General features: G+C 41.0%; 1 protein-coding gene across 1 annotated transcript in view; it reads left to right on the top strand.

The window, feature by feature from the left end:
- LOC149127200 (uncharacterized) overlaps positions 1–23416 on the top strand; it is a 45786-nt gene that overhangs the window by 8343 nt on the left and 14027 nt on the right. The window contains exons 3-5 of the mRNA XM_089331194.1: positions 1254–1393; positions 15414–15501; positions 18579–18714. Of these exons, the coding sequence (XP_089187320.1) occupies positions 1254–1393; positions 15414–15433 (160 nt within the window). The 3' untranslated portion in view covers positions 15434–15501; positions 18579–18714. The remainder of the gene's footprint in view (positions 1–1253; positions 1394–15413; positions 15502–18578; positions 18715–23416) is intronic.

The following is a 23416-nucleotide window of genomic DNA, read 5'->3' as shown; positions in this document are numbered from 1 at the left end:
CATACGCATGACTGCTAAAAACCCACAAAATTAATTGGCTCAAAATCGATACTTTTTTAGCTTTTTTACTTTCCATGTCTCACTTCCATAAACATCTCTTAGAATCTTCAAATACACTACTTTAATTCACACTCTTATTGTAAGGGTCTGCTTCTGGAATAATCCAGATTAAGGCATCTCTCTGGCCCGTTCACTCCTGACTCATACAAGAGTCAAACTATCTGACCAATGAGTTTAAGAAAAGAAACTGAGCATTTTCCTTCACATTCTTCTTTTTTGGATATAGCAAGTTCATAGTACACACGTATTTGTTTTGCCCTCTGCCCTGTTCTTAAGGGTTTTTCCTCCTGGGAAGATCTTGTTGACAAATCACTTCAACTTGGGAGTGATGCATTAGGACATTTCTGGATCTTTACAGATCTAAAAATCATATTTCCTAGTAAGCTTTTTAGTAATACATTAGGCATTTTTATCTCCATCAAAATTAGTACACAAACTTCAATACAGTCAAAAAGCAGAAGCAACCCAGTTGCCTATCAACTGACAAATGGACTGACAAAATCCATTTGTATCTATATCTATACAACAGAATGTTATTTGGCCTTGAAAAGGAATAAAGTGTTAATATATGCAATGATATGAATGGACCTTGAAAACATTGTTAGTGAAGGAAACCAGGAACAAAAGGACACACATTGCATGATTCTATTCATATGAAACATCCAGGACAGGAAATATACAGACAGAAACTAGATCAGCGGTTGCCTAGAGCTGGGGTGTGGGTTGGGGAGGGAAAAAGGAGTGATAGCCAAAGTGTGTGGGATTTCCTTTTGCAGTGATGAAAAATGTTCTAAAATCAACTGAAATGATGGTTGTCCATATCTGTGAGTATACTAAAAATTGTTGAAATATAAATTTTAAATAAATGAATTGTATGGTATGTGATTTGCATTCTAATAAAGCTCTTAAATAGCTTTAATGATCTGTGATTGTTTTAAAATTTACTATACATAAGTGGGGGTGGGAGCTGCTATGTTAGGCCTATGCAAAGTGTTAATACAAGGAGAAGTTGGTAAAAGATGAATGAGAACCCTATATGGTCTGTAATTTCTCTGTAAATATAAACTATTAATCGTATACAGTGCTTCTAAGAATCAGTTCAGATGATGTATATGACACCACTATATCTTGCCTATTGTCTGTTTCTGAATCTCTCTCCTCTCTTCCTTGCTCTATTTTTCTAACTAAAATAGGGACCCTGATATACAGGGCACCATTTCTGTGTCAAGGATATTCCTATTCTTCCTAAGATCATTATCCTTCACATCTTCCCATTACTTTTCAAGATGTAAAATTTGGCCTGAGAAGATGGGATCAAAGTTCCAGCCATGGGGTTAGTATTTATATTACTAATTTATATTACTACAATTTAATAGTTGTAATGTGCCTGCCCAGTGTGCAATGCCAGAGGTCCAAAGCAGGGAAAATCAGAGTGACATTAATAATTGGTGCCAAAGTGGTCCTCCTTAGCAATTATTTGTTCTTGTTCCTTCCCCCACACCCTGCAGCTGTTATCATTATTATTGGTGTTTTATGAAAATGATTCTGTTCCACCAGACCCACATGGAAGCCTCAAGTTGCTGATGCAGGGTTTCCTTCCCCCTTGTAGCACTTAGGGAAGCCAACACAAATTTCTGTTTGTTGGTCTGGAGTCAGTTCTGTATCTAATTATGGGGTTGCTTTTCTTCTTTTATGTGAAGCTTTTCTCCACCCACTGGGGGTGTTTCAGGGATTTGACAAGGAAGCTTTCCCTATCATCTCCATTTCTTTGTAAGAAGCCAAGGGCGTGGGGGACATGCCCTTGCTAGAGTGGAGGCTGGGTTTTCAGTCCTTTTTCTAAACTTAAGGGGAAAAGGAAGTAACAGATGAGATAACTAATCCCCCAGCTTTCACTGTTTTCTTCTGTAAAATAAGACAGTTGGTCTAACTCATCTCTGAAGTTCCGCTCAGGTCTGACATGCTCTGAAATACAAGCATTTTCTTGAAGTTTACTGACAAGTAGTTGCCAAACACCAGAGGAGTGCTGATATGTTGTTAGCTAATATTATCTTTCATCTGTCTGCAGTGTCTTGCTGGGAAATCATCACCAGGAGCCATTCAAGGCTGTGGTGTCTGCTCTGATTAGAGGTTTAGAGAATGCAGGAAAAGGGATGGAATCCAGGGGGAGTTTCCACCATAGGCATGGGTGGTGGTGTTCTGTTAAGGTACTGACACAGATACAGAGAAAGCAAGCCAAAGCTGGTCTCAGCGCCTGGAAGATGAGTATTACATAAGTGCAATTTTACTTTCTGCGTTAATCTTTGCTGAGGTAATTGGCTTCATTCTATTTTCAGTGTGTTGTTGGCAATGCTGCATGGCCTACTGACAGTTGTTCAATAAAAATAGAGATTGTACCCAAGAGAAAAAAGCGCAATATTCATACATGGCCAATGCTCTTCTTCTATAAGCCAAGATGCTCAGTTCTCCAATAGTTAAATGGAGATGGACACTTGCTAGGGTTTTTTCAGGAATCAAGACTGAGTTAGTACACAGGTTGTTGGATATGTCTGTCACACATTTGTAGCCAAGGAACCATGCATTAAAGAAAGAGGGATCTCTTCCCAATGAAGGCACTGGAAGTGGTATTCTTCACTTCACACAACACATATGCACATTTAGTTCACCTTTACCCTTCACAGGAATCACTGAACATAACCACATTTACCTACTACATACCTTATGGTCCACAGGACAACTTCCCTTCCCCTTCCCCATTGGGATCTTGATTCAGAACATTATCACTCCTCACCTGAGCAGGACAACACTCTCCTAAAAGGCCTCTCCCATCCTCAGCTCTCGCTGCCCTACCCCTTTCCATTTTCTGCACAGCAGCTTCTAGCCTGCAAATACACCTCTGATCTGCCTCCCTCTAGATTTTCCAGTGGCTCATGATCAAATTCAAATTCAATACGTGGTGTAAAAGTCTCTTTACAACCCTCTGCCATTCTCCCTTCTTCTAGGTCCAACCAAGCTCAGATGCTCACAGTTCCCCCAAATTCACCACAATCTTGCCCCTGTCACTAGAATAGCACCTGGCATCTCCATCTCATGCAGATGATTACTCCTTACCTTGTCTGGGTCCTTCACCAACACCCTCCAGAGATGGCATTCCTAACTTTCCAGGCAGACCTGAGAGCTAGTTGGTTCTCATTCTTGTTAGTAAAATGGCACAGTCTCATCTATGGGTGATCTACACCCTGACACCATCCTAGGCTCTAGCCCCCGGCCGCCATTTCTGGAAGCCAGGTGGCCATATGGCCCAACCACCGGTGTCAGCCCCACCCCCATCCTATTGGGATTCGCTGTTCCCACTTCCCTGCCCACCACCCCCGCCCCTGCAAAGTTTTAAAAGGATCTGTTCCTGAACACATGTCTCTCTCTCTCTCTCTCTTTCTTTCTCTCCATCTCCTGATCTCTCTCTCCCTGTCTCTGTCTCTCTCTCTCTAATGCTCTCCTTCTCCTTCTTTTCTTTCTTTGCCCCTTCCATCCAGTCTGTTGGGCTTCTCCCAATAAACTCTTTCCCTTACTCCGGTGTTTGGTGTGTTTTGTGGTGGCCTTACAATTCTTATAGTTCTATCTCTATGCTTCCAACATGTCAACAATCAAATCAGCGTTTTACTGGTGGACTCAAAAGTGACCATCTTCTTGAGATCATGTGTTGGATCTTCATCTCTTTAGCTCTGAACAGGATAAGAGGCATTCATCAAATGCATAAAGAAGAGAATGGAAAGAGCATTCATGAAGCATCTAATATATGTTAGGCGGCATGCTGGTGATTTTTACTAAAAGTATCATACTTGGGGTGGAGGAAAGGAGAAGAAAATAAACAGGATATGAGCTATACCTGGCAGAACAACAAAAGTAATGAGAGAGTGAGAAGATATATTAGTAGTAAAAGTCATGTGTACTGAAAAGTCAATGAGTCAGAGAGTCCTCTGGTCTTGGGTAGAAGTTAATAAATAATGGAACAGAAGACAAACTGAGGAAATATTAAGAAAATAAGAAACTTGACTGCAAATGATTCTCAGCCCAGCAGGGAATGGAAAGGCCCTGTAGTCATCACTCTGGCAGCCTCCTGGCATATTTGAGGATGACCTTAATGACCAAGTGTCTAGCATATGGAGTGAATTGGAAAATTTAGATGTTCCGAATCAAAGAAAGCCCAGGAATCACTCTTCAAGGGCTGCAGGATATTTAAAGAAATTCTTAAGTTGATATCTTTGTACCTGTTAGGAAAAGAGTTGCAGATTGGTGCCTCCTCATACGGGGCACCATAAATGTTAGGAAAAGAGCTGCATAATAGAAAGGAGGCAGTGTACAGCTTTATAGCCCGACTGAATTTATTCAGAGAAAATGAATTCATAGAGGTGGGTGGCCAACTGCCCGCATGCACATTGATAGAACACGTGGCAGAAGGCCCCATCCCCTGGGCCAGGACTTTTTATATCTTAGGAGGGCTAGGGATGGGATGGGGGTGGGGATTCGGGGCAGCAGGCAGAGGTGAATTCCTGGAACTGGGCGGGGCCTTGGGGACCTGGAAAAGAATGCAGGGTGGGGATGAAGGCAGTAGGCAGAGACCCAAGTGAGGTTCAAGAGCAAGGAATGCACTCCAATGTTTATCTCTTTAGGGCAATGGGCAAGAATGGCCGAGGCGTAGGTCTTTGTTCCATCAATACCCATTTAGCTTAATCATAAGTTTTAACAAAATTTTTCTCACATTCTTTTAAATATCCAAGAATTTGACTTTGCTTTTTAGTGAGAAGTACTGGGAAATGAGGCTTGACAATAACAGAGAAGAAATTATGAGACTTAAATATTATATTGTAGAGTTAATATTTTATCATGGAAGATGAGAACATTTTAGAATTTTGAGCAGGTGTGTGTCAGTTGCATTTGCAGGCTGGAAGTCTCTGATTGCTCACTCAGGATGTTTGGAACGTAATGGGGGATGAGGATAGAAAGACCATTCAGGATTCTCACAGTCTTCTGTTAAGATGGTCACACGTGCATTCACTAGGACAATTCCAGGTTGAGGGCTGCCATTGAAAGTGTGAGAAATGTCAGTCTTTTTACATCAAAACAACAGAAGGAGAGGTGGTGAGGCATGCATGCATCAAAGAGGGCAAATGGTTCTGAGATAAATTAAGGCATCTGAAGTTAGCTACATGACCCATATTATGATGGATTTTAATCATTTCTTCCATGTGCTGACTTAGTGAGGCATTCCTAGCCATTCAGGATCCTTATGACTTGTATTTTAATTGCCTTGTTGTCATCAAAATAATGAAAGTCATATCAAAGTTTACCCTTGTGAAGTCATGAGATCCATCCCTGTTGGGACTATTTGATAAAAAATTGTGCCTTAATTTAAAGTAATCAATATCTTAAATCAATTCATCTATGAAAATCAATAATTGACCACTAACAAAGACCAAGGAGGAAATCCTGACCTCCTAGAATTCAGCAAAAGCCAAAAAGTTCAGGTGAATGTTAGCTGACTTTGCTTTCCTTAAAAGGCTCTGGCAGTGGCCAAGCTTAGAGAAGCAAGAATACTAGGATAAATATAGAAAATTGATTTAACTTTTTTCATTTAATAAAAAGCATCTATAGATTTCATAATGTAGAAATCCTGCACATAGGTCATCTCAATAGAGGACATACACACACACGTGCACACACACACATAATAGCTTTTAGCCATCTTGCAACACATGCACAGATACACAGCAATGTTATTTGACTTTCTATTTTATCTACCTGTAAATAAACCTTCATAGGTCATCCTATAATTCTGTGAGGCCTGCTTTCTCAATATCTGGTGAAGCAACAGGCACTAAAGATGAGATAAGCAAATTTCAATACTTAAGAAAAAGACATGTCGGATTTTCCCCCAACTCTGCTCTGATTAGAGAAGAGATGAGCCTATATCCATCTCAATATATTCAGATAAGGACCAAACTTCTGATTTTGAACACCCATCAATCTCAAGTTTTGGAGGGGATAAGAAAAATTGTATAGTTACTGAGAGGAAGTCATTTCAAAATATTTTTGGGAGTTATGTGAGATAATTTAGAAATTATTGCTACTGAAGTTCAGGGGTATGGAATGTCCAGCCCACAAGCTATATAAGGCCTGTGTAATCATTTGGTCTGCTTCTGCCAGGGTTTCAGTGGGCCTTAAAATTCAATAAATCTATAGCGGCGCCGGCTCTATAGCAGCTAATTTTTAACTTGATCATTTTGTATGACCCATTAATGATGTTATAAATATACAAATGGCCCTTGACAGAAAAAAAAGTTTCCCCCACTATTGAAACAATTTTATCTGTTTGCAGACACCTCATGGGGCAAAGAAATGTACCTGAATGTAGCAAAAGAATCCCCAGCAGTGTCTACAATAATATAATGCTGTGTGAACTAATGTTAAACTTTGACCAAATTACCTGATAAAGCCCCGTATGTAGACAGCTGTGGCTGTAAATCCCCAGTTGTCTTGAAAATAGGAAAATTGTAAAAGTTATTTCAGAATGTGAAATTGCCTAATGTGAAATTTCCCCTATTTAAATTATGATCTAGATAGAAAAAAATCAGTCCTATAATTGGAGGGGCCATTTTTTTCACCCCCAGAAGAAAAGCTAATTTTGTAGTTATAATAATAAGCTTTTAGGGGCACTATTCATTTGAAATTCAGTGGAAATTGATTCCCTAGAAAGTAGAACTTTGTTAAGGAAGTTGTAGATTTTCTTACTTGGGTTAACAGCTGCCTTTCTCATACTCTATGCATGTGATGGGTCTTCAAAATGCACATAGATCATGCATAGTATGGAAAACTATGCACAGAATTCAAAAATTTTTGTGTCAAGTAAAATAAACATAATTTCATTAGATTTTCTATGAGCTTTTTGAGGTAGCCTGACATTGACGATAAATTCACATAAAGCAGCAGAGCCCTGTGAGAGTTAGCATCTTCCCCAAGTTCACATTAGTAAATACAAAACTTTTGACCACAGACTCATTGCCACTTTTGCAAAGGCTTTCATGCATATCTTCACACACAGACGTGAATGCATGCAGAAAGATGACCAAAAAGGGTAACATTACTGTCTACATTTTTTCCAACAGTTGGTTATATACAAAACAAAGCACAATACTAACACGAGCTCATGTCAGTTTTCTGGGATGCTCTTTTTCACTTTGGCTTCACTTCCAACATGAGCATTTGCTGCCAGTTTCACATTCAAACTGTGTTCCCCAATCAGCTGCTTCTTACCACTTTCTCTGATAACACTTACCCTGGCCATCCTTACCTTTGGCATGGGCCACTGCAATAGCATCCTAAGTTATTTGTCCTCAACTCTCTGCTCATTCGGGCTGTTTTCTGCTCTGCAGCTATGATGTCCTTAACAGTTTAAACTTGATCAGGTCACTTCCTTATTTTAAAGCTTAGTCCTCCACTGGTACTGATGTCATATCCTAGTGTGTTTTTTGGAAAAGTATGAGACATGTTTTTGGTTGTCACAGTAAGACAGATGCTACTAACATTTTGTGCCTGGGTGCAAATAAGCTAATTGTCCCGCAGTGACAGAAATCATAAAGAACCGACTTGCTCCAGGTGTTTTGGCATCTCCAGTAACATGCAATGGCTCACTGCCTAATGTATTCTTCTTCTCATTCTGCTCTCTCATTGACCACCCTAGGGTTCCTCCAACCTGCCAATCATCTTTCGATCTCAGGGACTTGGCACAAGTTGATCACTACCTGAAAAGCTCTGTTCAAATATTCATGCATCTTTGCTCTCTCTCCCTTCATTTGGGTCTCACCTAAATTGTCATCTCAGGAAAGAAACATTAAGTTGCAGTGTTGTTAGCTAAATTGTCCTTCCCTTTGTTCAATTAATGGGTAATTCTACTGTTTCTTCATTTCATTGGTCAGAATCTGATATTGCTTTATAATGGTCATTCAGTAGTGTATTCTGTTTATTATCATTCCCCCCCCTCTACTACAAAATGAGCTCCAGGAGGGTAGGGACTTTGTGCTTTTGCACATCTCTGTCTCTTCAATACCTAAAATAGCTTCTGGCACAGAGAAATCATCAGACTAATATACAGGGACTGAATAAATAAATGTATGTCAACATAGAGATAAAAATATACTGAAAATATGAGAAAAATAATAAACTACCATTGACTTGATATCTGCACGCTTGAAAAACCTAATATTGCAGGAAAAAAATCCCACATTCACCAAGGACTGTGGCAAAATTGTACTTAAAAAAAAAAAGTCCTAATTGTTATTTTAATTATTTGGCGGCCAATCCTGATCCTTGTGAATAGGCCAGTGTGTTTCTCAAGTGCTTCAGGAATTAAGAATGTTCAATTAGATCTAGCCACATCAGATGCAATCAAATGTCTTATTATGGGATACAAAGTTCAGAATACATTGTGTTGACAATATTAAATGTGTAATTTCAATAGGAATGGTGGCATTTTCTTTACATTAACAATGGTGGGTGCTGAGTGATTGGCAGAACTGCAGTTGCCTTAGAGTCTGGTTTCCAGCCCAGGAAACATTCCTCCACTCAGGAAAAGGTTTGACTTTGAAGAGACAGATTCCCAACAGTCCCTTGATCAGCAGACAGAATATAATGTCATCTCCAACCAGAACGATTGGCTCTAGGCAACTCCTTTAGCCTCCTGGCTAAAGGACAATGGGAAGGTTAGCTTAGCATGGAGGAGGCCCCTGTGATCCCATGTGTATGTGTTTTTTTAAAGATTTATTTATTTACTTGAAAGGCAGAGTTACAGAGAGAGAGAGAGAGGCAGAGGCAGAGAGAGGTCTTCCATCTGCTGATTCACTCCCCAGATGGCCGCAATGGCTGGAGCTGGGCCGATCCAAAGCCAGGAGCCAGAAACTTCTTCCAGGTCTCCCATGCGGGTGCAGGGGCCCATGGACTTGGGCCATCTTCCACTGCATTCCCAGGTCATAGCAGAGAGCTGGATCGGAAGTGGAGCATCTGGGATTAGAACCAGTGTCCGTATGGTATGCTGGCACTATAAGCAGCAACTTTACCTGCTGTGACATAGCACAGCCTACCTCCCAATGTGTTTTGAATCAGAGCCTACTGTGGGTAATTTTGTGAAAATGATTTATTATGGGCTACTCCCAGGAGATGGGGAGTATAGGAAGCAGAATAGAGAATAGGAAGAAATCTAAACCAAAGTGTATTCTTGACTGAAGTCCTCTTTAGCCTGGAATATGCAGTGCTGGTGTTCCACAGAATGGACACACCTATACACAAGAACATTCTTTCACATTCCTTTGTCATCAGTCCTTAGTCTTTGGCAGCTCAGTAGGGTGGGGTCTACCCTTGCAGGTGAGGAGCTTCCATTCCATGGATGCTATTTCTCCAAGAAGAAAGCTGAGTGTTCGGTGGAAGAGATGTCCTTGTTCTGTGAAGGGCTTGGATGATTCTCTGACTGCTTGTGCCTCATATATGCCAGAGTCACAATGGTTCATGAATTACAGACCATTTAAAAACAAAGACCAACCCAAAGCACTCTCTCTTGGCGTAAATGCTTGGCACAGAATTATTCCTCATGGCCTGAGGACAATGTCTATCACTCTGAACTTCTTTCAATGTAGGACAATGTCCACTCAGTACTTGCAGTGACAAATCACTCCAAGCATTTTACAAAGAGACATATTAAATCTCAGAGAAGAGTGGATAAGGTGAATAAATGTGAAAACATCAAACGAAGATTTTTTTAGTGTCCATTTTGTCAAAAATTTTGAACAGTAATTAACTGAAACCATTTCAGCAAGTCCTTGAGAAGTTTTACTTGCATATATTTTCTTCTCGTTTATTTATTTTTAACTCTCTTTTAAAAGTTTTTAGTTACTTATTTTCATTTTATTTGAAAAGGAGAGGGACAGAGAAACACACACACACATTGAGAAATAGCAAGAGAGAGAGAGAGAGAGAGAGTGCTTCCAACTGCTGGTTCACTTCCAAACTGTCAGCAACAGCCAGGGATGGGCTAGGTAAAATCCAGGAACCAGGAATTCTATCCAGGTCTCCCACATGGGTAATAAGGACTTAAGTACTTGAGCCATTATCTGTTCTTCCCAGGATGCACACTACCAGGAAGTTGGACTGGAGGCAGAATAGCCGGTACTCAAACCAGGCACTCTGATATGGGATACAGATGTCCCAAGCGGTGACTTAAGGCATTGTATCAAACTCCCACTGCTACCTAATAAATGTCTAAAACAGTGTCAGGTAGCCCGGAGTTTCTCAACCTCATCAGTGTTTGGAGAAATCCTGTATATTGTAGTCTATTGAGCAGTATCTTAGCCTCTGCTGTGTAGGTGTTAGTGGTGGCATGTGCCCTATCTGTTTCTCTTCACATTGTCAAATGTCCCCAGAGGACAAAATCACCCTGGTTGAGAACCATTAATAGAGAACTTGGGACAATCTTTGGGATCATTCCAAGCCGATCCACTATCTCTGTGGATAAAGCTGAAAAGGTGCTCTGAAGCATTGATTTTCTTTCCTGGGAAACAGGAAAACTGGTATAATACAGAACCCGGCACATCAGTTAATCTTAATTCCTTCTTTCTTTTCTTCTAAACTACTTTCTAAAGTCATTTGTATTCTTACATATGTAATATTTATCATTAAGAGCCATTTTATATAAATTAGGACATGATGCATGGTTTAACTTTATATGCCTTTTTTTTTTTTTTTTTTTTTTTTGACAGGCAGAGTGGATAGTGAGAGAGAGAGACAGAGAGAAAGGTTTTCCTTTTGCCGTTGGTTCACCCTCCAATGGCCACCATGGCTGGCGCGCTGTGGCCGGTGCCCCGCGCTGATCCGAAGGCAGGAGCCAGGTGCTTCTCCTGGTCTCCCATGGGGTGCAGGGCCCAAGCACTTGGGCCATCCTCCACTGCCTTCCCGGGCCACAGTAGAGAGCTGGCCTGGAAGAGGGGTAACCGGGAAAGAATCCGGCGCCCTGACCGGGACTAGAATCCAGTGTACCGGCACCGCTAGGTGGAGGATTAGCCTATTGAGCCGCGGCGCTGGCCCATGGTTTAACTTTAAAGATTTAAGATGGAAACATTAAAGTGAATTCCCTTTAATTGGAAAAAATGCCATGACCAGTAATTAGAAAATTTAATTTAATTCTCCCAACTTTGGATGTACATTCTTATTTGGATTCTCCGTATTCCTTTTGACATAGACAGGCAGCAGCAGACTTTTCCTGTGCAAAACCAGAAAGTGAATTTATTGGGTCGTGTGGGTTATGCGGTCTCTGTTACAGCTACTCACTTCTGTCACTGCATTTCAAAAGCAGCCATATACAACACATAAACAAATTGACATGATTGTGTTCCAGTAACATTTTATTAATGAAAGCAGGCAATGGGCAAGGCCCTTGGGCCATAGTTTGTCCCACCTCTGATCAGAAGTCATGTTTTATGTGTCTTCTCAGTCTACCATCAATTCTCTGTGCTTTCAACCCAGCACTTTGCCTACAATTAGATGATATTGCTGCCAAGTCAATGATGTGTCATTTCTGGCCTTATGATCTAGAAAGCCTGGATTTCCTAGAAGTGGTTTCCCATCACTTATGCCAAATAGGCAACTCATTGTAAAATAGGAAAATACAATTATTACTCAAGTTAGACTTACAAAATGCATGCATAATAAAGATGAATTTTTGTTAAAGGAAATGCTAGAGAATGTGCCTAGAAAAAGTATTTAAAACCATTCCACTATTTGGCAACATTTTCAAGAATTGAATAGAGCTTCTGAGCCTCAATCTGGTATTTGTCACTGTATCATTTTACCATTTTTCTCTAATGCTCTTTCCCCTGTGGTTTGAATAAGCATTTTCATTCACTCTATGTCTCTGAGTCTAGTGCCAAATGGCTCTGATTACTGTGCTCCTTTGGGTGGTCAGACTCTTCTTACCTGTGGCTAACAAGAAGGACTAATGATAGAGGAAATTAAATCTAGTGGCCATTTCTTAACTTTCTCACTCTTTGACCAACCTACTTGATTTGAACTTTTCTTTTTATAGCCATCTCTCTTCCTTCTAGAATTTCGCTTCCTTATGATTTCCACAGAATTGTCTTCTGCAGATTCCTCTTCTTTACACAGTTTATTCTTAATTTCATTCACTGGTTCTTTTTTTGTACCAATGTGATGTTTTCTGAATTCCTCATCAGTCTCTTTCTACAAGTTCTCACAGAGCACCTTCATTAATTCCCACAGACTTGACTACTGTTGACCCACTGATGATTGCAAAGTCTGTATATCTTAACTTTTTCTTAGATCCATATTCCTGTTTCCAACCAACCACAGTAAATTCTGCTGTAATGCAACATACGCATTCCAATATTGCACAAAAACTTATTCAATAAGAAAAAACAGGACTTATAGGAAACATGGAGTCTGGAGAATAACAATAAAAGCTCCATCAGCAACTACAAAGTCTGAATATTTATATCCAACCACCCCTGCTAAATTCATGTTGAAATGCTAACCCCTAAGGTGATGCTCTTAAGAAGGGCTACTGACATGTGATCAGATCAAGAAAATAGAATCTTCCTGAATGAGACCCCAAAGAGATCCCTCACACCTTCCACCATATGAGGTTCTGGGAAGGAGATGGCTGTCTATCAGGAAATGAGCGCTCCCCAGACAACAAATCTGCAGGCATCCGAATCTTGAACTTCCTAGCCTCTGGAACTGTAATAAATAAATTTCCTTGCTTAAAAGCCAAACACTTTATGACATGTTGTTATATTAGCCATGATAGACCAAGACAATAACATATACAAATATAGGAAACCAGTCATAATAAAGTTAATGGATACACACATATTGCAATAACTATGGAACTTTACCTCAATCAACACCTGAAATTTGCTTGTAAAAATGTGCTTTGGAATGGTTGAACTTTGTGAATTATTGTGAAGCGGTAGAAAGAGGGTTATATGAAATCAATCAGAAATTTATGATGTCAGATATGAATGGCTGTAGTTCATAATGCATGCTCTGAACTGAGGTAGTTGGTATATGTTTAAGGTATACCTGGGCATGAATTTGGGTTTTTCAATGGGACTTTTCTCAGCTGGATCTAGTTCTCTTTATTCAGTAGTATTTCTTGTGGATGAGATCACATAAAAACATATGAGAAATTATTGTTATGCTCAGATTATATATAATATGATGTATCAAATCATATTACATATAATAAATTTGGGAGCCTTTGAGGAAAAGGTAAGATCGGACTCATCCTGAGAATGGGAAGGCGCCTTTAGCGACATTTATGAAGGAGAAGCTCTGTTTGAGAAACAGCTTGATTGTTGGATGTGGCCGGAAGAGGGAGAGGTTAAGTAATGACAGCTTTGTCTATTATGGCTGTCTGTTGTGGCAGGAACAGGGTAAAATGTGGATTACTGATGGATTGGTTTGGAAAAGGTCTCAGCATGTTCTACTCATTCTAATTTAAAATGAAATTCAAAATCATCTCTTTTTTTCCCCATTGCTACCATTATAGCTCCAGACAACACCACCACCTTCATTCACCTGGAATTCTTTAAAGGATTTCTGTGGGCATTTCCTGTTTCCACATCTCCCTTTGTCCCTTGGCTCATAATCTTGTCCACACACTGAACAAAGAAGAAATCATGTCACATTAGCTAATTCACATCCCAGCTGCTTCACTTCTGGACCCAGCTCCCTGCTAATGTGCCTAGAAAGCAGCTGAAATGGTACAAGCGCTTGTGGGAGATAGGGATGAAGCTCCTGGCTCTGGACATTGGCCTTGCCCAGCCCTGGCTATTGTGGCTGGGGAGTAAACCAGCAGGTAGAAGATTTCTCTCTCTCTCTCTCTCTCTCTCTCTTTCTCCCCTCAGCTTTTCAAATAAATAAATAAAACATTTTTTAAAAAGCCTCCCTCAAATATTTCCCATTTCTATTAGAATCAAATCCAAATCCCTTTCTCTGGCCTGAAAGGCTTTGTAGCATCTTGGATTCAGTACAGCAAATCTGTATAAATCACAGCCCTTATCTCTGTGATGATGGTCTTCTTCATGCCCTGTGAGCTAGATGAGGTTGTTACCTTCTCTAGGTTTTAGCCTTGCTGTTTCTCTGCCTGAAGTTCTTCTCCCTTTCTTTCAATGACTACGTTCTTCTCAACATTGGAGCCTCAGCACAAAAGTCTCCTCTTCAGAATGAACTTTCCCAAGAGTCTAGTTTAAAACACATCACCCTATCATTTTCTATAATGCTACCTTGGTTTACATATTCATTTATGTTATTCTGTTATTCTACCAGGACATAAGCTTCCTCTGTAGGTTTAGCTTTTGCATCTTTAGTGCACAAAATAATGTCTGGATGTAGTAAGTACTGAGAAGTTCTGGATCAGAATACATGTATATAGGTTGGTACTGCCTTTACCTATAAGCAGTCCACAAAGCAGACTCATAGAACAACAATTGCTTAAAGTAGCATTATGATCTCAGAATCAGCCCTCAAGGCATTCTGGTCTGGCTGAAAAGCCCACAAGAGCATTTCAGGCATGAAAAGTCAAGACACTGGGGAAAAAATTGACCTACATGGGTAAGACCCCAATGGAAAGAAGTGGTCATCAAAGAAGGATGTACTTTTCTCTGAAGGGAGGAAAGAACTTCTACTTTGCTTATGACCTTGTCTAAATACTGATGGAATCTGTGGATTCAAAAGGCTTCCATAGCCTAGGAAGCTCATCAAGAGCCTTGGGTGATCACTGATGTCATACATAGGAGTGTTAATTGTTAAATTAACAATAAGAGTCACTGTGCACTAACTTCCCATGCAGGACCTCTGTCCTCAAAGAGTTATAATATGAAAGCTAATAGCAAAACTTGTTCTCAAAACTTTACTTTGTTTTAGTGTATTAAGTAGAGGATATTCTTATGTCTCATAAGTTTTAAATAAGCCTAAGGGTCCAATGCCATTGCTTGTTTCCTTAGGTGCTTCTTCAATTAATGATAAAACTTGTTCTCAAAGAAAAAAAGCATATTATTACAAAAATTAAAAGAAAAATAAGAAAGGAAGTAGGAGGAAGAGTGAGACTGAGTGAAGGAGGGAGCATGCAGTGGGAAGTGTCATTATGTTCTTAAAATTCTATGTATGAGATACATGAAATTTGTTCTATTTACATAAATTTTAAAAATTTAATAATACAAAAAGAAAGGCTCTAACTGACAGAATGGAGAGCTTCAGATTTGCTTTTTTGACATATGTTTTCTCTGTCTTTTCAGCTTCTTCTCCATTTATCTAAATCCCAGGCATTCCTCAAGGCTTAGCAGAGGCTTTGCCTTATAAGTTTATCCTTGGTCTCCTCATCTGGTGAGTCTCTACTGCCTTCCTTTACATCCTGGATTCTTTTTACTGTTTATGTAATTTTGGTGCTGATTATATAATGCCAAGAGTTACTGTGTATTTGTCTTTCTACATATACGTATCTTTTCAAATAAATCTCCAATTGCTTGAATAACTTTATGTATGATCCATGTCTTTTAGATCTTAACATTTTTCTTGTAGGTTTGAGGTGTCCCATAATTTTTTTTTTCTTTTTGTTAGGCAGAGTGGACAGTGAGAGAGAGAGAGACAGAGAGAAAGGTCTTCCTTTGCCATTGGTTCACCCTCCAATGGCCGCAGCGGCCGGCACGCTGCGGCCAGCGCACCGCGCTGATCCAATGGCAGGAGCCAGGTGCTTCTCCTGGTCTCCCATGGGGTGCAGGGCCCAAGCACTTGGGCCATCCTCCACTGCACTCCCTGGCCACAGCAGAGAGCTGGCCTGGAAGAGGGGCAACCGGGACAGAATCCGGCGCCCCAACTGGGACTAGAACCCGGTGTGGTGGCGCCGCAAGGTGGAGGATTAGCCTAGTGAGCCGTGGCGCCGCCAATTTTTTCAGATTTTTATGTTTTTTTTTTTTTTTAGGCTATTTGGTTATTTTTGATATAACATATCCTTCAGTTCAGCTGTGTGGATTACATTCAATTCAGCACCTATTTATGGAGAGTCAAGTGTGGAATATCAATGGTGCAGACTTCCTGCACTCAGGAAATTAATGATCAACCTTGTGGGGAGCAACTCGGACTAGACTAAGTTACTGGAATTAAGACTTATTCTATGCATCTGCTCTCCCACAATATGGCGCTGAGAAGGGAGTAACAGCTTCTACACAGCTGCCTCCAGTTCAACCAATAAACTGTAGGACCTGCTCCTGATTGAGGAGAGCAGCGTACTCGGCGTGTGGGTAGCAGAGTTGGGATTGGTGGAAGAGGACTATAAAGGAGGAGAGAGACAACATGCATCAGGAACATCTATCTGAAGGAACACCTGAGCAGCCCCCGAGAGAGCCAGCCAGTGGTGTGCAGCTCCCCCGCGGAAGTGGGGAATGTGGCAGGGGGAACCGCCCTTCCACGGAGGTGGAAGGGTCGGTAGCCAACCCGGGAAGAACCAGCAGCAAACCCGGGGAGGGCCGAGCAGACAAAAGAACAGCGCAGGGTCCTGTGTCGTTCCTCCACGAAGACGGGGAGCGACAAACCTAAGAGAAGAAGTTACATATTTCAGATGTATTGACTGACTGTAGCGTGCTTGTGAGTGAAAGACCACCAGCCGATTCCATGAGAAGTGATAGGAAGGATTGTGCGCACACAGATAAGAAGCTCGTTTGAGTGGGACTGGCAGCCCGTGCAGCATTGCCTGGAAATAAGGCAATCCAGGTGTAGGAATGACATGGGCCAAATTTAGCAGTCTGAATGTGTTCATTTCTCTTTCTGGGTATAAACCAGAGTGGCTTTCAGGGGGCTAGAAAACAGTAGCTAGGTATAGGATTTTGGCTTAATTCTCATCTTTGCAGGAGAAAGAGTCCATGTTAATTAAGATGATGTCAAACCAAGTTCTTTCCAAAGCAGTTGTACCAGAACTACCTTGTGATAATGAGTTTACCAAGGGTGATGACATTGGATTGACATTGCAGGCTCCTCAGCCCATCACAGTGAATGCACCCTGGTATAGAGAGCAGCTTTGAGCCATCAGAATTGTTCCTGCAATATCTCATTGCTGTGTTTTTATGTTGTTATGAAGGAAACATAACTCAGTCTGGATTGGGCCCACAAGAAGTCTGAGTTCAGGTTTCATTCAATGTGACTCAACTCCAAAGCATTCTTGAAAACATGTTTGGCATTTGCAGTTAGAACTTCAGGTCTCTGGGATGCACTTGTCACATGAATGTGACTTGTAAACAGTACATGGGAAATGCCACCTAATGATAGGAGGTTTATCCTAAGAGCCTGGTGGAAAATCTGTCTGGATCGCATAAGTGTCAATGTAGGACTTTATGGGACCAGACAAATATGTCTCTATCTTGCAGATCAGAGGGCACAGGTCTCATGTGATGTTGCATCAATAGGGAAGGGAGGCAAAAGATGGGACTAGTGATGACTCAGTGCACTATCCTTTTTCAGTGATCAGCTTTTTGCTACAACAGAGGATATGTGCTGAAGAGAAGGCAACATTCTTTTTTTTTTTTTTTTTTTGACAGGCAGAGTGGACAGTGAGAGAGAGACACAGAGAGAAAGGTCTCCCTTTGCCGTTGGTTCACCCTCCAATGGCCGCCGCGGCCAGCGCACCGCGCTGATTCCATGGCAGGAGCCAGGTACTTACCCTGGTCTCCCATGGGGTGCAGGGCCCTAGCACTTGGGCCATCCTCCACTGCACTCCCTGGCCACAGCAGAGAGCTGGCCTGGAAGAGGGGCAACTGGGACAAAATCTGGCGCCCCGACAGGGACTAGAACCCGGTGTGCTGGCGCCGCAAGGCAGAGGATTAGCCTAGTGAGCCACGGCGCTGGGCAGAAGGCAACATTCTTTAACCTCTAATTCGTAAGCAGATACTGCAATGAGGAGCAGGATTAGCAAACTGCTCCCTCTCACTGTAGAGTTAATGCTCTGAAGCAGCTGTCATCCATCTCTTGACTGAAAGGGACTTGGTAGATCAGTATCACTGCAGCCTCCTTGCTCCTTGCCAGAGACAACTCTGAGGTGTTCCCTGCACTGCCCCCAGAATGCCCATGAAGGAATGAGGCCCAGTGACCACAGCAGTGCCTTCAATAACAGTGCATTTCCTGTTGGTTGAAATCTAGTTTCTGGCTCATTTCCCCAATCTCAAGGTTGCTTTCCAGTGTCATCCTTCAAGTCGGTTACTTGCCCTCAAATTTCTGTCTCCTTCTTTCTGAGACAATGGTTTACGTAGACTGCAAGAACAGAATCTGACCTGAAGAACTTTTTTTTTAAATGGTAGAAGGAAGGTTTCAGAAAATTATTAAGAACCATTTAGGAGCCAGGTTGACACTTGCCTATGGCAAGACTGTCTTCTTGCCCCAAGAACTCACTTCTGAACCCCTAAATTTCTCAACAGGAATGCCTTACACCTTCTGCCTAAGGCCTGGCTTTTCTGCCCTTCAAAGTATATTTTTTCTGTCGCTAGAAATTGAGAAAGAATGAATATACCCAAAGCAACTTTCAACCAACAATGGACGACAACCAGTGGATGCGTAAGCAAGTCCTTCAACTCTTGGGAGAGGGAGTTGTCAGGCATTCCTTCTCTTTTCCCCAGAGAATGTCTGCAAGATTGCGGCTTCAATGCCCACACCAGTACACTGACCGACCCCTAATACATACATTGTGAACTGCCATCCTTCTCTCTCACTTCCTGACCCCCACTAGCAATGCCGCCAGACAAATTACTTACATCTAAGCTTCTGCCACAAGGTCTGCTTTTGAAGGAAGCCAGTAAAGACAATATATGTATTCCATCTGATGCCAAGAAGTAAATAGGGTCAAATGATATGACAACGAGAATGACTATTCACTCTTCTAAATTTGTACACATTTTAATTTAGTTAACCTGTATGTCATGTAACAATAAGGACACTAAATCGTCCCCATTTACAGATGAGAAATGCAAGGCATACGTGTTAACATTCATGTTCAAGTTTGCACAACTGGTTAATAGAGAAGCCAGGATTCTAGGTCAAGTAATGTTGGGCCAGGTTTGATGCTATTTTTCTTATAAAGAATCAAGATTTAGAAATCTTAATTAACTTGCCACAAGTCCCAGTGGTAACAAGTCACAAGGCTCAGATCAGAACCCATGTCTGTCTGCAGCCAAGTACTTGTTCTAATTAACAAACATTTTCCTGGAGGTCTCTGAATGAATTCAGCCTCCCACTGGGTTTGCTAGTGCAACAGGCCTGACCATGTCTCCAGGAACTCCGTCAAGCGGTCCATGGTTCACTCCACTCCACAATCTTGTGCTGAGAGGGAAACAAATTCCTGGAGAGATTCCCCCACCCCACCAAGACCCTTGTCTATCACAAGCTACCAGGTAGCCTCAAGCTGCTCAATGCGCTCATCTGGCTATTTTCCAATAAGTGAAATTACTTAACTAAAAAAATCTTGCTTTCTATCTATCCTTGATCCCAATAGAAGACCAAGTGCTTGATGACTTTAATTTTTTTCCAAAGCCAGGGGAGGGGAGAGCAAGGTTTTAGTAATAGAAAAACATGAAAGCTTTTGGCTTTTAGAGTTCTTCTTTGCCCACATATCTAAGAAAATGTTCAAGTCATAGCTCATTATAATCCAATACCCGGCTCAGGTCAAAGTGATGTCACTTCTTAGCTGCATGAATTTGGAAACATAATGTCATGTCTGAGCCTGATTTTTCACACAGTGAATATGATAATAGTAGTGGCTATGTCAGCCTGAGGTGAGAATCAAGATGGGATAAGGTATAGGAAAGATTTTATGAATATTAAGTTGCTATCACACACTCATGACATTGAAACATGACAAAATAGGGTACATGTCCATTCTCAAAGTCCTGCCAATATTGATTAACATACTAAGCTTTTACAGAGTGTATTCAAGGTACCAGACATAGGTTCTGAGAACACAGGCTGAATCAACAAGCAGAATTTCTTGCCTGACTTACAGTGTAAAGCAAATTAGTAAGCTACAGAGGGTGGTAAATTCCAATAGGGGTGGGGAGCAAGGAGGGTTGTGCAGGTTTGAGGGAAGAGTGTCAGATACCATTGAGGTGGCTAACTAAACATGGATTACAGACCTTCAGATAAGATTTGAAACTACAAAAATGTAAGAATACAGTATAGAAGAAATATTTCTTGACATTAGTCTTGGAAGTGAACTTTTAGATATGATGCTAAAAGCACAGGCCACAAGAACAAAACAAAAAAAAATGGAATGCATGAAGATAAAAAGTTTTTGAGCAGCAAAGGAAACACTTAACAAAATGGAAAAGAAATGTGGAATTGCAGAAAATATTTTGCCAACTGTATATATGAACGGGGATAGTATTCAAAATATATCAGGAATCATGCAACTCAACAGCAAAAGTAAACAAATGACCTGATTAAAAATGGACAGAGGAATTGAATAGATATTGTTACCAAAAAAAAAAAAAATAAAACCATAAAAAATGGCCAACAGATACACAAAAAATGCTCAATATCTCTAACAACCAGGATAATGCAAATCCAAACTACAATCAGACATCACAACACAACTGTTAGGATGACTTTTAACAAAAAAATAAAAAATAAGAAGTTTTGGCAAAATGTGGAGAAAATTAACACTTTACACTGCTGGTAGGAATATAAATTGGTCCAACCATTATGAAAAATAAGTGGAAGTTCCTATAAACCTAAAAATTGAACTATTATGTGATCAGACAGTCCTTCTACTGAATATTTGCCCAAAGAAAAGGAAATAAACATGTTGAAAAAAATAGATGCAGTCATGTAAGTTGCAGCATTTTTCATGATGGTCAAGCTATGGAAACAACTTAAGTATCTGTCAATAGGTGAAAGGATAAAGAAAATGTGTGTGTGTGTGTGTGTGTGCATCATTAGGTGCAAACAACCACAGATTAAAAATATTCTTGGGGGTCTGGCACTGTGGCATAGCCAGTAAAGCCACTGCCTTGGATTACCAACATCTCATATAGATATTGGTTGGAGCCCCAACTGCTCCAATTCTGATCCAGGTTCCTGCTAATGTGCCTGGGAAATGCAGTGGAAGATGGCTCAAGTGTTTGGGCCCCTGCCACCCATGTGGGAGATGTGGATGTAGCTCCTGGATGCTTGCGTTAGCCTGGTACAGCATTAACCTTTGCACCCTTTGGGGAGTGAACTAGAAGATGGAGGACCTCTCTCTCTCTCTCTCTCTATCTATATCTCTATTTCTATCTCTATCTCTTTCTCTTTCTCTATCGCCTCTCTATCGCCTATCTCTATCTCTCTATCTCTCCCTCTATTTCTATAACTCTGATTTTCAAAAAAGTAAATAAATAATTTTTTTTAGAAAAATATTCTAAAAATTTACTTTTGTATTGAGTATGTATGGATTTGTCCCTTGCCATTATTCCCTAAATAATAAAGTATGGCAACTTTTTACATGACATTTCATTTTGTTAGGTATTATAAGTAATATGGTGATGATTTGAAGTATATCGGAGGATATGTATAGACTATATGCTAATACTATGATATAATTTACAGAAGGGACTTGAGCATTCATGAATTTTGCTATTCACAAAAGATACTGGAGCCGGCACCGCAGCTCACTTGGCTAATCCTCCACCTGCGGCACCGGCACCCAGGGTTCTAGTCCCAGTTGGGGCACTGGATTCTGTCCCGGTTGCTCCTCTTCCAGTCCAGCTCTCTGCTGTGGCCCAGGAAGGCAATGGATAATGGCCCAAGTGGTTGGGCCCTGCACCCTCATGGGAGGCCAGGAGGAAGCACCTGGCTCCTGGCTTCGGATCGGCACAGTGCGCAGGCCACAGTGCGCCGGCCGTAGCGGCCATTCGAGGGGTGAACCAACGGAAAAGGAAGACCTCTCTCTCTGTCTCTCTCTCTCACTGTCTAACTCTGCCTGTCAAAAAAAAAAAAAAAAAAAGATACTGGAACCAATCCCCTACAGACACTAGGGAAATATTTTATATATAAATATATATATGTATAAATACACACACACACACATATATATATGGGTATAAATAAATATTATTCGGCTTTTAAAATATCAGTGATCTTACCATTTGTGACAACATGGATTAACCTATAGGACATTGTGCAAAGTAAAGTAAACCAGGTACAGAAAGACAAATACTGCATAATCTCCCTTATTAACAGAATCTAAAAAATAGTTGACCACAGAAACAGAGGATAGAAGATTTTGGGGGAGTGACTGAAGGGTAGGGAAAATTGGGGGCTGTGTGCCAAAGGAAAGAAATTTTTAGCTGTCAGATGAGTGAGTTCTGGGGATATAATGCATTGCATGATGAGTATATTGTATACCTGAAGTTTGCAAACAGAATAGAGTCCAAGTGTCCCATCAGGAAGAAATCAATGCCTAGGTATGGATAATTTGGAAGAAGCATTTTAAAATGTAGTCATCTATCAATATACCACATTGTACACAATAAATATCTATGATGTTTATTTGTCAACTATATCTTAATAAATCTGGAAGAATAAAAGTTGAAGGAGTGACAGTGCAGACCACTGAGGAAAACCCAAAATAACATAACATGCCCTGGTGAGTGGCTCAACCTTACTACACCCTCTGGCCTCCTGGCTGTGGCCCCAGCCAAGCCATGAGAAAACTGACTTCAGCTGACCTTGATTCTGAACACACTGTTATAAACTCCTGTGGTCTAACAGGTTATCTCCTCTGGACCCCCAGTTTGAGAAACCTAGGAAAATAGCCCAGAATTTATGTGAAGTTGACATCTTGAGAAAATCATTCTGCAAAGCCAGCAACAGTTGCAGAACTGTGAGTTCTAGTCAAGGTTGTAAACACGACAGATTCTCCATGCACAAGGTGAGCGTGGAGCTGGCAAGTCTTCCCCACTCCTTCCTGCACAGAAAGTAGGCAGCATTGCTGGCACTGTGGAGGTGTGATGAATTCAGAAGCATCCTCAGCTTTCCAGAAAAATTAAGAGATAAGCATCCCCAATCCAACGACAACAGCTTCATCAATAGCACAGAAGCATTAGGAGATCAGTAGAATATGATGGCCCTGGCCTTCAGTTGGCCACAGACCGTATCTGGACCACCTAAGGAGCAATTGGACTTGCAGTGTTTGTCACTGCTGGTGTTCTCTACAGACTGCATTTTACATGTCCAGAGCAAGAACAAGGGCATTGAACAGAATTCCCTGACAACATATTTGACC

Source organism: Oryctolagus cuniculus, chromosome 4 (genome assembly GCF_051225735.1).
Source record: "Oryctolagus cuniculus isolate XC-2025 breed Fujian yellow rabbit chromosome 4, ASM5122573v1, whole genome shotgun sequence".
NCBI lineage: Eukaryota > Metazoa > Chordata > Mammalia > Lagomorpha > Leporidae > Oryctolagus > Oryctolagus cuniculus.
Note: the sequence above shows the minus strand (reverse complement) of the source record. Positions and strands in the feature narration are given on the sequence as shown.